At 45.4% G+C, this 14,643-nt stretch overlaps 1 protein-coding gene across 9 annotated transcripts in view; it reads right to left on the bottom strand.

The window, feature by feature from the left end:
- LOC143377101 (uncharacterized) overlaps positions 1–14,643 on the bottom strand; it is an 87,222-nt gene that overhangs the window by 43,783 nt on the left and 28,796 nt on the right. For 8 of the 9 annotated variants that reach the window (XM_076828022.1, XM_076828028.1, XM_076828025.1 and 5 more), the window contains one exon: positions 10,138–10,259. In XM_076828022.1, coding sequence (XP_076684137.1) covers positions 10,138–10,201 — 64 coding nt within the window. In that variant the 5' untranslated portion in view covers positions 10,202–10,259. Of the gene's footprint in view, positions 1–10,137; positions 10,260–14,643 lie in introns of those variants that run through there. The other variant, XM_076828023.1, reaches the window with a different exon arrangement.

The following is a 14,643-nucleotide window of genomic DNA, read 5'->3' as shown; positions in this document are numbered from 1 at the left end:
AAACTTTGCGCCTCAGACGAGGCTCCAATTAAATCTGCAGCTCTGTCTTCTTAATGCAGCTCTTTGTGCCGTGAGCTCTCGCAGCCTGAAGTAACTTTTAAACCGAGGCGCAGAGAGCAAGAAGTTACTATTCAGTTAGCGGGGACTGTCAACCCCCAGCGTGGAAAATCAACGCGATAGTTGCTGAACGTGAGTTAATTAATCTGCCAGAATATTTATAACTATTTCGAGTATGAAAAGTGTACATAATCATAGCAGCATCGCGGGCTGAATTAGTGGAAAGTGTTCCCTAGCTTCACAAATTATTCGTCATTTGTTCGTTAACCGGAGTAATAATTTTTTATAAACTTTCATTCGTGTTTCGAAGTTTTATTTAAATAAAAATTTTGCCCAACTCTGCTGGCCTCTTCATTCTCGTCTATTTTTTATTTTTATGATATGGAATAGAAAGCTAATATAGTAGCAGGTTTCAGATAGTGGAAAGCAGAGTGTAATATAGTGTAAAATATATTCCAGTGTGGTATTACAAATTTCGTGATTTCAGCGGAGCAAAAATAAGTGGAGGAACTTCGCTTCTGTTTCAGCCCCTTCAGTTATACTCGCGAGTATCTAGGGGCACCTAATGACATCTAGAGTACTATAGAGGGAAGATTATACCTCTCCACGTAAATAGAATTTATATTCTCATTTTTGTTCGAACTTTCTATCAACCAGTGTTATAGTAATCTTCAGGAGTTACTATAGATTCCACGAGCTGTAAAATCTTAATATCCCGTTTAATATATTTATTGTGGTTGGTTTTTGGCGAAGCTACACCGGGTTCTTTTGGGTACCTTTTTTAGGCTGCCTATTCGGGACGCCGTATTAGGGTGGTCCTTATTTTAAACCTGCGATTTCTTTTGCTCTCACCTCCCAATATGGTTCCAATTCATAAAAAAATTGTCCCTGAAAAAGATTATTGCAATCGGACATAAGGAAAGGGAGCCTAACAGGCCTTAAAGTTTAGAAGTCATCAATAGTTTGGATTTGAAGAATATTTCGAAAATGGTAAGTCCTATCGAAATTTTCTTCAAATAACATTAAAAGAGCATGCAATTTTCTACAATTAATGTATATACATTTTTCTCGTGCTTCCAACCAGTTTCTAGATAATAGCGTTTGAATGTAGAGAGGTCGGCGCTTCGCGCGCCCCACCTCTGCGGCGTGACGTATTGTCTATACGCGCGCGGCGCCGACCTCTCCATCTTCAACCGCTATTATCTCAAAACTGGTAGGAAGCACGAAAAAATTATATACACAGTAATTGTAGGAAATTGAATGCTCTTTTAATATTATTCGAAGAAAATTTCGATAGGGCTTACCGTTTTCGAGAAATTCTTTAAATACAAACTATTCACGAATTCTGAACTTTAAGGCCTGTTCGGCACCCTTTCCTGTTGTCCGATTGCAATAAGCTTTTTCAGGGACTATTTTTTTATCAAATGGCACTGTTCTAGAAAGCAAAGAAGTACAAAAAACTAAGAGCCAACCTAACGTCATATCTCCCGAATTTTGCAAAACTTTTCAACAAAAAAAATGGTAAACTTTCTTCAAAGTATATATTTCTACAGACAGTAAAGTTCGACCCGATATCTCCAATACTTTCCCCGAAAAAAATTCCCGAAGACAGCCATTTCTGGGTCCCCTAGATCTGCAAGCCTTTCAATCTCCCGGTACAAAAATCGTCCCCCACCTTAACAACACATCCCAATTACTGCGAGCTGCACTCTCCCACGTGCCCGCGCACCTCGCTAATCAAATTTCCAACGCAACGTCTAACGAACTGCCCAAGAATGCCGCAAACGAGCTGACAGATAAGGAGCTCATCACCCGGAGACAACTGCAGACTCTATTCACTGCCGTTTCACCCAGATTCCAGAGAAAAGAAAACCGCGGCAGCCTGCAGGGGCGTAGCGGGAGGGGAGATTAAAAGTGGTGGATCATGCAAGCCCTGGCAGTGCTCCAGGACTCCGAAATCGTCATCCACGAGGTCCCGCGCGTTCGCCGGCCTAGCTGCGGCGGTTGTTGATGACGATTGGGAGTGCTTGATAATTTCAGGTCACGCTCGTTAATGATCCCACGAGTGTGCAGGCCCCGACGGCCCATTGACGAATTGCGTCGACTGGAGTTTACACGGTTTCCTGCCTGAATCGGCACCGGGGAACGAGCTCAGAAGCCCCCGGGTCCTCTCGGCTCCTTGGTGATTTACATCGTTATCTGCCGATGGAAACTTCTTGAAGACGGCTTTGCCGGGGAAAGTGTTCGGTTCTGTCCACTCGGGCCGACGTGGGTGATAATAGTAACGACAATAACAAAGTAGGAAGATTTTCAGTGGTGGAACCGTCGACGGTACGCACTAGGAAGTGACCTGGATACGAGGATGTCTTCAGCTTCATCGATCGAAGACCTACACTCGCAGCCCCCCCTGAATATCGCTGGACTCGGGCATTCTTCAAATCCTGCACGGCTAACAGCATCATTTAATCAGAGCAGACTGCAGAAGCTCGCGTGTAATAAGCTCCTGGACAACGTTCGGCGATCGTTGATCAAGGGGAGCAGGCGAGCTGCCCCGCAAAACCCTGGGCGAATGTTCGTGGGAATTTATGAAACGTCCGGCGATGATCGATGGCCAACGCTCCTGTCGTTCGCTGTGCAGACGTTCCGTGACGATGTTAGCGCCACTGCTTCTCGCGGTTATAGATTTTCCTGGGCGAACTTCAGCGCAGGGTGGCTCCCGCGTAGGTGAGGAAAGGTGCAGGGCGAATGAGCTGCCGTTAGGAAAGGGAATCGATTGGGAACGGGCTGGTAGGATTGGTGAAATTTATCAGAGTGGTTCTTGTAGGATACAGGAACTCGTGTCCCTCTGATGAGCAGGGTGCATGAAGTTTCGGGTAATGATTTGGCTCACATTTTGCAGATACTTAGTGCACACCGTGTATGATAATGTGGGGGAAGTATGGGACAAGGTTCGCGAGAAAATGGGGATTTAAGTTCTGTGTTTGGTGGTCCCTCGGTATTAGGACTCATGTGAGAACAATACACCGAGGCTGGGGTTCACATTAGTCGAGTTACTTGACGGTTTAAGTCGTTTCAGATCAAGTAAGTTGAGACTTCAAGTCGCTTCAATTCAAGTTACTGGACTTCAAGTTGCTTCAATTCAAGTTACTGGACTTCAAGCTGCTTGAATTCACGTAATTTGAAACTTCAAGTCGCTTCAATTCAAGTAACTTGAGACTTCGAGTCGTTTGTGACTTCAAGTATCTTGAATTTAAGTAACTTGAGGTATCAAATCACTTGAATTCCAGTAAATTGAAACTTCAAGTCGCTCCAAGTCAAGTTACTTGAATTGAAGCGACTTGAGACTTCGAGTCGTTTGAGACTTCAAGTATCTTGAATTTAAGTAACTTGAGGTATCAAATCACTTGAATTCACGTAATTTGAAACTTCAAGTCGCTCAATTCAAGTAACTTGAGACTTCAAGTCGCTTCAATTCAAGTTACTGGACTTCAAGTTGCTTGAATTCGCGTAATTTGAAACTTCAAGTCGCTTCAATTCAAGTACCTTGAGACTTCAAATCGTTTGAATTCAAGTCGCTAGACTACAAGTAACTTAAGACTTCGAGTCGTTTGAGACTTCAAGTATCTTGAGTTTAAGTAACTTGAGGTTTCAAATCACTTGAATTCCAGTAAATTGAGACTTCAAGTCGCTTGAATTCGAGTAACTTCAGTCTTCAAGTCGTTTCAATACAAGTAAATTGAGACTTCAAGTCGCTTCAATTCAAGTTACTGGACTTCAAGTTGCTTGAATTCACGTAATTTGAAACTTCAATTCGCTCAATTCAAGTAACTTAGGACTTCAAGTCGCTTCAGTTCAAGCAACTTAAACCTACATTTGCCAACGTGTGAATCCGTTACTTACTTGAAGTGAAGTACAGATTCTTTCAACTTTACTTGCCTTCAAATACAACTTGACTAATGTGAACCGGGGCTCAAGTTGCAGTTGCAGTTCTACATATATAATTGTAGGAATAATTCTCATAATTCCCATGTGTACGTAAGTCACAGAAAAAAGAACCTCGGGCGACGGGACTCGAACCCGCGATCTTCGGATCCACTGCGTACTGGCCAGCCGCCTAACCACCTCGGCCAAAACCGACATACTCCGAACTCCCTTTTAAAGGCGTTCTTGGTGCCACGTAATACATTCCTACTTTCGTTACTCCTACGATTAGTTAATTAACCCCTAACAGGTACATTCGCCCCTAAAAGCAGTGACTATCACTTTTTAACAAAACCTGAATAAACAACCCCCTGATAACAAGGCAGGAAGCCACCAAAGCATTCCTTTTCAACTAGACCCAGTAAATAATTTGATTCCGTAGATGCCTACTGTCCCCCAATCGAGGCTTTTCCTTGGAAAATCTTTCCAGTTCCTCCAGCTACAGTCGTTACAGTAAATCCACGTCGAACGTTGATCCAGCTGGCGGGGGGCACGGGGTTCTCTAGAAAATTGCTGCCGCGATAGTAGGTCGTACATTCTGTCCTCTGAAAAGCCTCTTTTCACCATGCTGGCACCCTTTCAGCTCGTCCCCAGGGACACGGCCGTGTCCAAGTCATTAGGAGCTGCCCTCGCAGCGGCGAACGCGGAGGAACCGCGGCTAATCCGTGCTCCGGGCTCGCAAACCACTATCGACAGATGTTCGCAGGCCTGTACAACGCGTCCCGGAGCAAGTATCCCCAATTGGATCCGCGCTTCCGTAAACCCCCGGCGAAGAGGACATCCTCCGATCTCGTACCGAACACTCAAGACGAATCGAAGCAGCCCAGCCAGCAAACAGTGCTCCTCCCCGTGAAATCCTCGGGTCCGTTTCTTCCGAAAATCCTCGCCCAAGGAAAGGAGAGGCCTCGATGAAAGGCTGCGGTCTGTCCGAACTGTTTCGAGATGGAATTACCGCGGCGGCGGATGGAATCAGGAAACGAGCGACTCGGGCAGCTCAAAGGGCAAGGGGTGCTCTCTGCTAAGGCGCTCGAGGTGTTCGCCGGGCTCCTTTCGCTACGCCCCCGCAGGAATAAGGGGTAATGGAAGAGCAGCATATTTCTCAGAATTTTATATTCGACGCTCCGCTGGGTTCAGGCTCGGCGTATTTCGATTCCGCAGCGCGCGGGTGTCGAACCGATTTTATCGGCCGTAATTTAGCCGCTGGACTTCCGCCCGCGGCGTGGAAGCTGGAAAAGTTCGCGGATTCAGCAAACCGCGCGGGTTCAACGAACCCCGGTTAATTGCACGGCTGCGCCGCGCGTTCAGCCGTTACACTCGGTAGCGTCTTTCAGACGCCTATGCCCCCCCCGTCTAGATTTGCATGATCATCTTTATTAATTCGTAGACACGTGCCACTGAGCCTGTAGTTGCTTCTATGCACGCCGGGAAGTGGACCTTTCGAGGAAGGGGAGTAGAAATGCAACGTGAATGCGACGGGAGAAAAATCGCGATATCTCGCGAAGCTGAGGGAATTTGTGGCTCGAAGGTGCGTCATGTGGTTCCGCGTTAAAAAATGAGTCGAAAATGTGGTATGGTGTTTCGTCGTACGATGCTTCCTTCTGGGGGAAAAACGAGGGTAAAGTGGGTGCGCGCGGCGGCTGTGATCAATTCAATGAAAACGCTGCAATTTTTAGTGAATGGTATTTTCGCGTGGAAGTCTAGGGGAATTCAAGAGGGCGCTGCATTCAAATGTAATAATTAAGAGTAAAATAATTAAAAAATAATATAATAATAACAACTATAATAATTAATTATTGACCTTCACGAGGGGGGGTGGTTATAGCGTCTACGTGAAACAAGTGGGCGGCGCAACAAAGTTAAAGCCGATTTCCTGGGAAACGAAGCGTGCTACGAAAAAAGTGTGCTGCACAATTTCGACGTATTTTTGAACGCTGAATCGTATCCCATCGTTGAAACCACGAAAAATCTCCTAGCTTCGTATTTTTCGACAAAATTATGCGAAATAATCGACAGATTTTTAGGTTATGATACTGTAGACGCTCGTAATCAATCCCCCTTTCTCCCGAGGATCAACATTTACGGGAGAAAAGTTGCCTCGGTAGGGGAAGAAGAGGGGAAGCTTAAGAAATATTCCAGTGCCGCAAGAAGTTACCACGAATGCGCTTAAACAACTTCCCCAGCGAGGTAAACTTCCCCCCGAATGTTTGAGCAGCACCGGCGACTTCGAAATGGAAGACGAAGCACGGGGGTGTGGCTAGAAGAGGGGGGGGGGGGATTGAAGAGGAGAGTTTCGAGGGGAAGAAATTGCATCGTGACGAATGCGAGCGCGCTGCTTTCGCTGAAGCCAGCCAGACTTCGGGAATTTAAGGCTGGCTTTCATTAAAAGATCCGCGACGCAGGCTGGGCGCGCTGCGAGCAAGTAAATCCCAACTTCTGCCCGTTTTCAATTACGCCGTCGCGCGGAGGGATCGACGGGGAATGGGATTAACGATTCGGAATGGCCACCGTTTCCTACGAGGCGAATGCTGTTGAATTGCGATGAAATTTCGAGTTTGAAGGGGTGGCTAATCCTTTTTAGTACTGCTTGCGCTTTCTTTGGTAAAATATCGCGATCTTTTGACATAGTATTGTGCGTTGATGAGAAGATGACCCCTGAGACGGCAAACCAGCAGGAGCATTCCTCGCGTCGACCAATAGCGGACAATGCTGTGGGAACTTTTGGGATGTTACCAGTTTTTTTCCAAGTGCCATCTTCTCATCGGCGCAGAGTACTTATTACTTAGTAATCGTGTTAGTAGACTTTCTTAGGGTTTTTAGTTGCGTACATATGTTTAGTTGCGACAATAAGAAAATTACGAAGACGCAAAAACTAAAAATAGTGAAAATGACCGCTGCAGCAGTTATAGTGTTAAAGAAAAATTCGTAATGCATAGAATAGAAATGGAAGAACTCGTAATGCTCGGAATAGAAGTGGAGGGACTCGTAGTGCATAAAATTGAAAGAACTGCTAGCAGTCGAATTGCTCTACTATCTCCTATTTCAGAGTTCTATAATTTATTTATTACGCACTCTACTATTATTACTAAACCATAGCACCCCCTATTTCAGAGTTTTATAATATATTTATTAAGCACCGTCTTGATCCCAAATGTTTATTTTATTGAGAATGGAGTAAACGAGAGTGCGGAGCGTTAAGTCGCCCACCGAGATGTCTGCCATTTGTTGGGCGCTGTAAAAGGTGGCGAGCGTTGTAAAAGGATCGATGGATCCACACAACTGTCGACTGCTGCGCGCGGTACGGTTTCACGCGTGTAACACCTCGGCCGATGGGCGAAAAGGAAACCCTGCAGGGGCACGGCCGCCATCGCGGACACCGTTATGCATGTCGTACGTGCGAACGAAAGGGACATACCCGCGGGGAATGCAATCGTCGAGCGAGAAAATCAGCTTTCGCAGCGGCTCTCAATTGGAGCGACGGGCAGAGGCGTTCGTTCGAGCGAGCGAGCGGGCTGACCTGGTTAATCCCTCCGATACGACAAACGTCTCCACTTCACTGAGCTATCAATGAATTAATCAGTATTATTTGGAGCTCGTCTCTCACGCACGACAGAGACGGTACTACAAACTACGCGCAATAATTATCACTCGCGAAATAATAACAGAAACAACTACACAGAACCTCTTATACTAGCTTGAACTTTTAAATACGGAGGTTGAACCGTGTGACGTATACCGGGTGCGGAAGTCCTTCAGTCTCGTATGTTCACAGTAGTGACTGCACGCCGATAGGCGTTATCCGTATGCGCTCGTCATACGAAAGCTTAAAAGCGATACAGATGGTGCGGGCGAGATTCGTTAAGGGATTAGAGGTACGAGTCTTTCTTCAATGCAGCAGATAATCTTCTGTGGATTGATAACCGTGGCTTTGAAAGGATATTGCTTTGTCATCGTCACCTGAACAATGAAGTGACTGAGGTAATCTGTTTCAAGTTCAGCTACTTTGGACTTCGTATCTGCTCTGTGTTTGGTTAGTAATAGGGGAAGATGTGGTGACATGCTTTCGTGGTATCTGGCAGGCCAAAATCAGGGCGAAAATTACTATTTCCACGGGCGTGATCTACCTCGGGGTCAATTGCAAGTTGTGTGCGGTGGAAACTGGGACCCAGCGACGTCGATTGAATGGGGGACGTGGGGCCAAATGGACGACACCATATGAGACTCCCACAGAGAGAGAAAGAGAGAGAGAGAGAGAGAGAGAGGAAAGGGAGAGTGCAGGGGGAACTTGATGCAGCAATGGCGATAAGATTGGGCTGCGCCGTAGTATTACGTTCCTCAGACGAACTCGAGGGAAATGGGGAAGTGGAAACGAAAATGGAAGCTATGTTCATATTTCAGGGATTGGAATAGGACTGCAACTAGGAAACCCTGATTTAACAATGGCTCATAGGATCTATAAAATATCAGATTTCGGGCGGGTTATACCCATCACTACCTTTCACTAAACTGACCCCTCTCCTTCGGAAAACTGTAGATCCAAGCAATAAACATAATTTTGGGCACAAAAGCCCTAATTTCTCCCCACCCTCAACTGTCTAGCGAAGTATTGGAACAACTCACGAATTTGGCGCAAAATGTTAGAAACACTTCGGAAGTTTATACCCATCACTACTTCCACTAAACTGACCCCTCTCTACTCCAGGCAACTGTAGACCCAAGCAATGAACATAATTTTGGGCACAAAAGCCCCAATTCCTCCCCACCCTCAACTATCTAGCGAAGTATTGGAACAACTCACGAACTTCGCGCAAAATATTAAACTCACTAATGTATTCATTTCACGTTCATATTAATACAAATGAATTCCGGAAAGGGACTCGCAGTACGTTCGAACCCATCACTAAGTCTCCAAGCGTCAGCCGAGGAGTTTGAATATGGGAAGGGACTGAAACCATTGGCAGGTCCTCCCATGTTGATCCTTTCATGGGACAACGGTCGCGTAACCGCTCCGACCGCGACCTCTGCCTCGTTTACTGCGTTACTGCAGCAAAAGGTGATCCATCACTATCCCCCCGAATCAACGACATTCGGGACACCCGAGTTCAATCTAATAATAGGGCCTCTAGGCGCCCAAACGGTGTCCCGCGAAGCTCTAGGCTCGCGGCGGGTTCGCGCGCGCGCGCGCGCGCCGCTACCTGGGCTTCGTGAATGATGCGTTATGTAATCGGAGCGCAGGTTGCAGGCCCGCGCGCGGGCGTCGCAGGCACCGCGAAACAGCGGCGATAACGCGGCGATATTAAGCCGCGATAAGGCTCCCGGGGACAGGTTGTAGAAACGCCGCTATGTGTGCCAGTGAAACGGCGACGTTTGCCTGGGGCCTTGAATACGCCTGGTTAAACGGTCGCGCGACTCTCGATCGACTTTAGGATCGAAGCCGGGAATCGACTTTGGGGGACCTTGAGGGGAACACTTCGCCCGCTCGTTTCCTTGTTTGGAGGCTGGTCAGTCTACAGGTGGGCGTCGTTTGGTGGAAGCAGCGAGGGTTTAGAACGGCTCGCGAGCATTTTTGTTTGAATCAGTGATGGATTCTTGGACCGGGGTTGAGTATATTTGGAAATATATATGAGACTTTGATTTAAAGATTTGTAAGAATTTGGTGTAAAAAGTTACTGAAATGCGTGGTTGTTTATTGTTCTTTGTTGGAGGGTGTGTGCTAGTAGCGTGTAGCGCTGGGATCGAATTTAATTTATCTTGAAAAGATTCAAACAAAAATACTCGGCGTGTGTTCGAACCCATCACTAGATTCACCAAATAACGCCCAATTCTGGAGATTGAACCTATTAAGCAAGAATCCGAGAAGGGAATGTGTTTAAAAATGGTCCTAAAATTTAAGACCTCGGTGCCATTATAATTTGATTCCTTTTGATCACAATTTTCTGTCCAAAAAATCCCTATAGTGTCTAAATATACTTATTCTAGTAATAATATACAAGAAAAATGATCGCTCTTTGTTTTCACGATGAGAAGACCTTCCTCAGTGGTCCAGAAAGGTATACCCTCGATAACAAATCACAGATTAATATTAGAGAGAATGTAACTGACCTCTGGGTGGTGCTGGCGGGGCCCTCTTCGGGGTGTCGTCCGCAGAGGGTGTTCTTTCCCTCATGCTTTCCTGCGGGACCCCTTAGAGCCACCATTTAGGCGAACCCATATGCCTCGTCCTCCTGAAAAAAAAACAAAGAGAAGAATGTTAGAGAGTTATTCAGTCAGTGGTCACTGGAACCACAAGAATCTCTCATGGCAAGTATAGAATCAATGCTTTCAGTACATCAGACCTAGTACTACGTATACCATCAAAATATATCACAGTACCAAAATAAAAATAAAAATAAATAAAGTTAACACTGAATGCAAGCATCTCGAGTACCAATGGGACTAACAAATCTGATAAATTTTAAAACTGGACCAACACTGGACAACGTAACCATGGATAACTATTCTAACTACAGTGGTGAGCAAAAGAAAGTTTAATGTCTGCACAACAAACTGAATAACCGGCTTTAAGTACTATGTTGATGTCACTAACCTGTTCCAACAATCCCATTTATGGGACAGAAATTAAAAAATATAATTCTAATGCAACTGTCTTACTTCTGTCACCGTTCACAATTTCAACCCTCTTTTGATCACTACTACAGTAGCTCCTTTAACAAAGAACACAATTCAACAGAGGTTCTCAACGACTTCTAGTAACATCTCTCATAAAATACGTCCCGAGGATCTACAATCCAGATAAACAGTAGGAGTTACTATAACAAAAGCTACTGCAGCGCTCATCCCCACCTACCACCCCAGAAATGGAAAAATAGTATCCCCATTGATCAACAAAAACGTCACAGAAACGAGCACTAAACATTGTTGGGTGTCAACGTGAAAACTAACCCACGATAAGACAGAGAGCTCGCTTCTATCTCCGCAGTCAGCGCGCGCGCGCGCGCGCGTCCGTAATCGTGGCCAGTGGTGCTCCATTACCAATTTCCATCGCAATTGCCACCAATTTCCGTGGAAACGGGGGACATTTTGCATTATCGAAATGTTGTATGAACAAACAGCGTGGCTCCAACCAGCTTGTACGGTTAATGCCATTGGGATCTGTGCTCGTTCGGCCAGTGGTTCTCAGCCGCGCCGCTAGACGAGGCCCGAGCTCCATCAGCGGCAATTCTCGGCTGCACTTCGCCTAATGGGCATAATTGCAGCGACTGGCAGCCCGTTATTAGACGTGTCGCTTCTTGAGAACCGTAGAGGCCTCGCATCGCCTTGGGCAGTGGTTCTCAATCACCCCCTACCGCTGCCAATGCCAGCTAAACATGCATTCTTTCAGTCTATCAATAGTGAGACATCTTTTTCCTACCGACTGATTAAATCTGCACGGTGAACGGGGCGTAAGAAGACCCGGAGCGCGCAACGTTGCAAAATTGAAAAAGCAACGTTGCAACATGGGTGCCTCAGGTGCACCCACCTCGCGGGCACCGTCGACCGGTATCGCAAGGAGGAAAAGCGTGGTCTGGAGATGAGGACGATGTGGAAGCATCGAGGAAAATGAATGCTCTAATGAATACATAAGAAGCTAGAGGGAAGAAAAAACAGCAATTTTCTAAAATTTCAGAAATGGCCCCCACCTTCCAAAAATTACCCAAATTCATCAGAACAGAGTCCATGCCACCATCTGGGTGTAAATCGAATATTAATCACTAGCTTTACTACTCGGCTTCGACCAAAATGTAGATTCTAATTTTATAAAAAAAATTTTTTTTTTTTTTTTGTGAAATAGTCACTTTTATCTGGATTACCCAGGCATGATAAGCTGAGGTACATTTCGTGACCCCAGAGTTTACCGTTCGAAAGTTTTTATCCGCCGAGCACACAAACATATAAACTTTCTGCTTTGCAGTATACGATTACCAAAGAGGAAATCGATGCAGTGTTTCTTTTGGTGCGTCGAGAATCCTTGCCCCCCCCCCTCCCCCACCCAGTATTGCAGTAACCACTGACCAGTTCAGCCTCGTCGATCTGCTGGTCGAGGTGCATTCGATCCGCTAAGCAGAAACTCGAGATTCAGTAGGCGTTGGCATAGGCCCTGCACCAGCCACTTCGGAACGACCCTGGCTCTTCCTGGCTTGGTCCAGAGCCAAGGCAACAAGCACAGCCGCCGGTTCGCGCTCTCTTTCCCGTTTCTGCCGCCTCCCCTCTCGACTTCCGCCTACGGGGAGCCGTTAAAGCTCATGGGATTAGGAGGTTGCGCGGGTGTTTGACCAGGGTGTTGCCAGGGAAGTCGTGATTTTGGCCTCAACAGGAGAAAGTAGCTCACGCCACGGTGTCCCGGGACCTTCTCAAGTATTTGGGAATAACAAACCTCAAAATAGGACTAAGACAATTTTTCGGAGGATCCGTGCTCAGTTTTAACCCCCTCTTCTCTGTTTTTCGTATTTTTCTGAAAATTGGGGGAGGGGGGATGGGTCACCGATTTGGCTCAAAATTTGTGTACAGGTAGTGGAAGCTGTGTATAATAACATGGTAAAAAATTAGGGCGAAGGGTCCAGTGGTTCTCGAGAAAATGGAGTTAGAAGTTTCATTTTTGGAGGCCCACGATACATGTAGATAGTGATTTAAAAACATATGTACGCTTCTACTAATTTTCAATTATTCCCGTGATTAAGTAACTGAATTGGTGTGGAAAGAGCAAATTTTTTAGTTCAATGGTGCGCATTTGTTATATGCAAAATTTGCACCCCTTTCGTGGGCGTCACATATAAATCACGTGTCCTTTAATTTTGCATGGTATTGTGGACTTTGCGCTCCTTAATTGCAACGCACTCTGGACGTGAAATTATCTGCTAGGATCTTTCGGACACCCTGTGTACAAAGAACAAACGAGGCGACCTACTCGACCAGCTTTTGTGATTCCCTCTGAATAGTTTGGTATTTCCAGCAGGTGAAAAAGTGGAAATTCTGGTCGGGCATGTTTAAACACAGCGGTGCAGAGAACCGCTCGACGAAAAGAAGATAATCAGCGGTGCGTTCTACAAAAAGGGAGACAGAAAACCACTAGCAATAAAACTCCTACGCTTCGCGAATTATCGCTGTCTCTCTCACTCCCGGAATTGTAAAATCTTAGGACTAGAATGTCCAAATTTTATTTTTCAATTCAAAATTAATACCACAGATTTTTGTTTTAATATCTACCCCCACTCTGAACTGCTACCCCGTTATATGTACCACAGAGACAAGCTACAGGTTAAAAAACCCTTCAGTTTTTTTATTTCAAAGCAGGTGTCCCTTTTTTAATTCAGATTTTAACGATGCCCCTACTTTAACCGAAATAAATTTTTTTGAGACTACAATCTGAGAATTATACATTTTTAAAATATTCTTATAAAAATTTTATTACGACTTGTACATTTCTAACAAAAGAAATCATAAACTTCACAGTTATAGCTCGTTAAAAAAAAGCACAGAATTTTTTTCCCTCGTTATTGCAATCTATGTTATATTGTTACCGACGCAAGGGGTCGAAGGGTGGAAAACTGAGTGTTTTCCAGGCGACCCTAGCCAGCCGAATCGGTTTAAGTACAGGGAGGCCAGCGACGAGTTTTAAACGCAGAATCCCTATAAATCAAAGGTTGTCGAGGGCTCCGCACTGTTTGCCTGGAATGCTGAAACGCGGCATTCCGGCGTGGAAAAGTCTGCGCCGCAGCGCCGGTAACTGGAACCATTCCATTTTTTCCCCCCTCGAGCCCGTTGTCATTCCCTTTTTTCTCTCCTTCGTTCTTTCGCAGAAGCGCTCTTTAAGTGACCGTGATATCGATTAAACGCCTCGGTCTCGCATTCGTTAAACCGGTTGCTACTAATGAAGTGAACGTTTCCTTTCTGCTTGAAAAAAAAAAAACGGGGGATGCACGCGGCTTCGAGGAAGTGTGATTAAAACGTTGCAGTTTGATAGTGAAGAATTAATTTGGGGATTGTTTCCGACGCGCGTGTGTACGGAGCTGGCGTGAAAGACTTGAGGGAGGGGGGTCAGTGGGCGTGGCTAAAGCGGCGTGGCGGGGGAATGGCCCCTCCTCCAGTCGCTTCCACCGACCACTTTATTTTGGAACAACTGTAGTTGACTGATTTTTCTGCGGTAGGAGTTACTGTTTTAAATAATTATAATTCGGAGAAAAATTGGCCATCCTTATTGCTTAAATCCTCAAGTAGAAATTAAGATATATTTATATTTTTTTCAGTAAATTTGAAATATTACATTATTATTTATTACACGTGAAAGTGTGTTAGAGAATTCAAATTTCTTCGGCTCTGAAAGGGTCAAATTAAGGTTTTACGGTGGCATAATTAGTACAATTTTTTTTTCGTTGCTTATCTTTTTGAAAACAGAAAATTTTATGGAATTCTGGTAACACGAAAGGGAATAACAGATGATATGGTGATTTTCGCAGAGTCCACCATGAGCACCACTGTGACTGCATTGTCCCGTGTGTGTCATTGGCATCATTGAATAAAACCACCGCTGATGGCTACTATATACCGAGAGCTTTATTAACTACTGCGAGG

This window comes from Andrena cerasifolii, chromosome 15 (assembly GCF_050908995.1).
Source record: "Andrena cerasifolii isolate SP2316 chromosome 15, iyAndCera1_principal, whole genome shotgun sequence".
Classification (NCBI taxonomy): Eukaryota; Metazoa; Arthropoda; class Insecta; order Hymenoptera; family Andrenidae; genus Andrena; species Andrena cerasifolii.
This window is presented reverse-complemented; position numbering and strand designations above follow the sequence as displayed.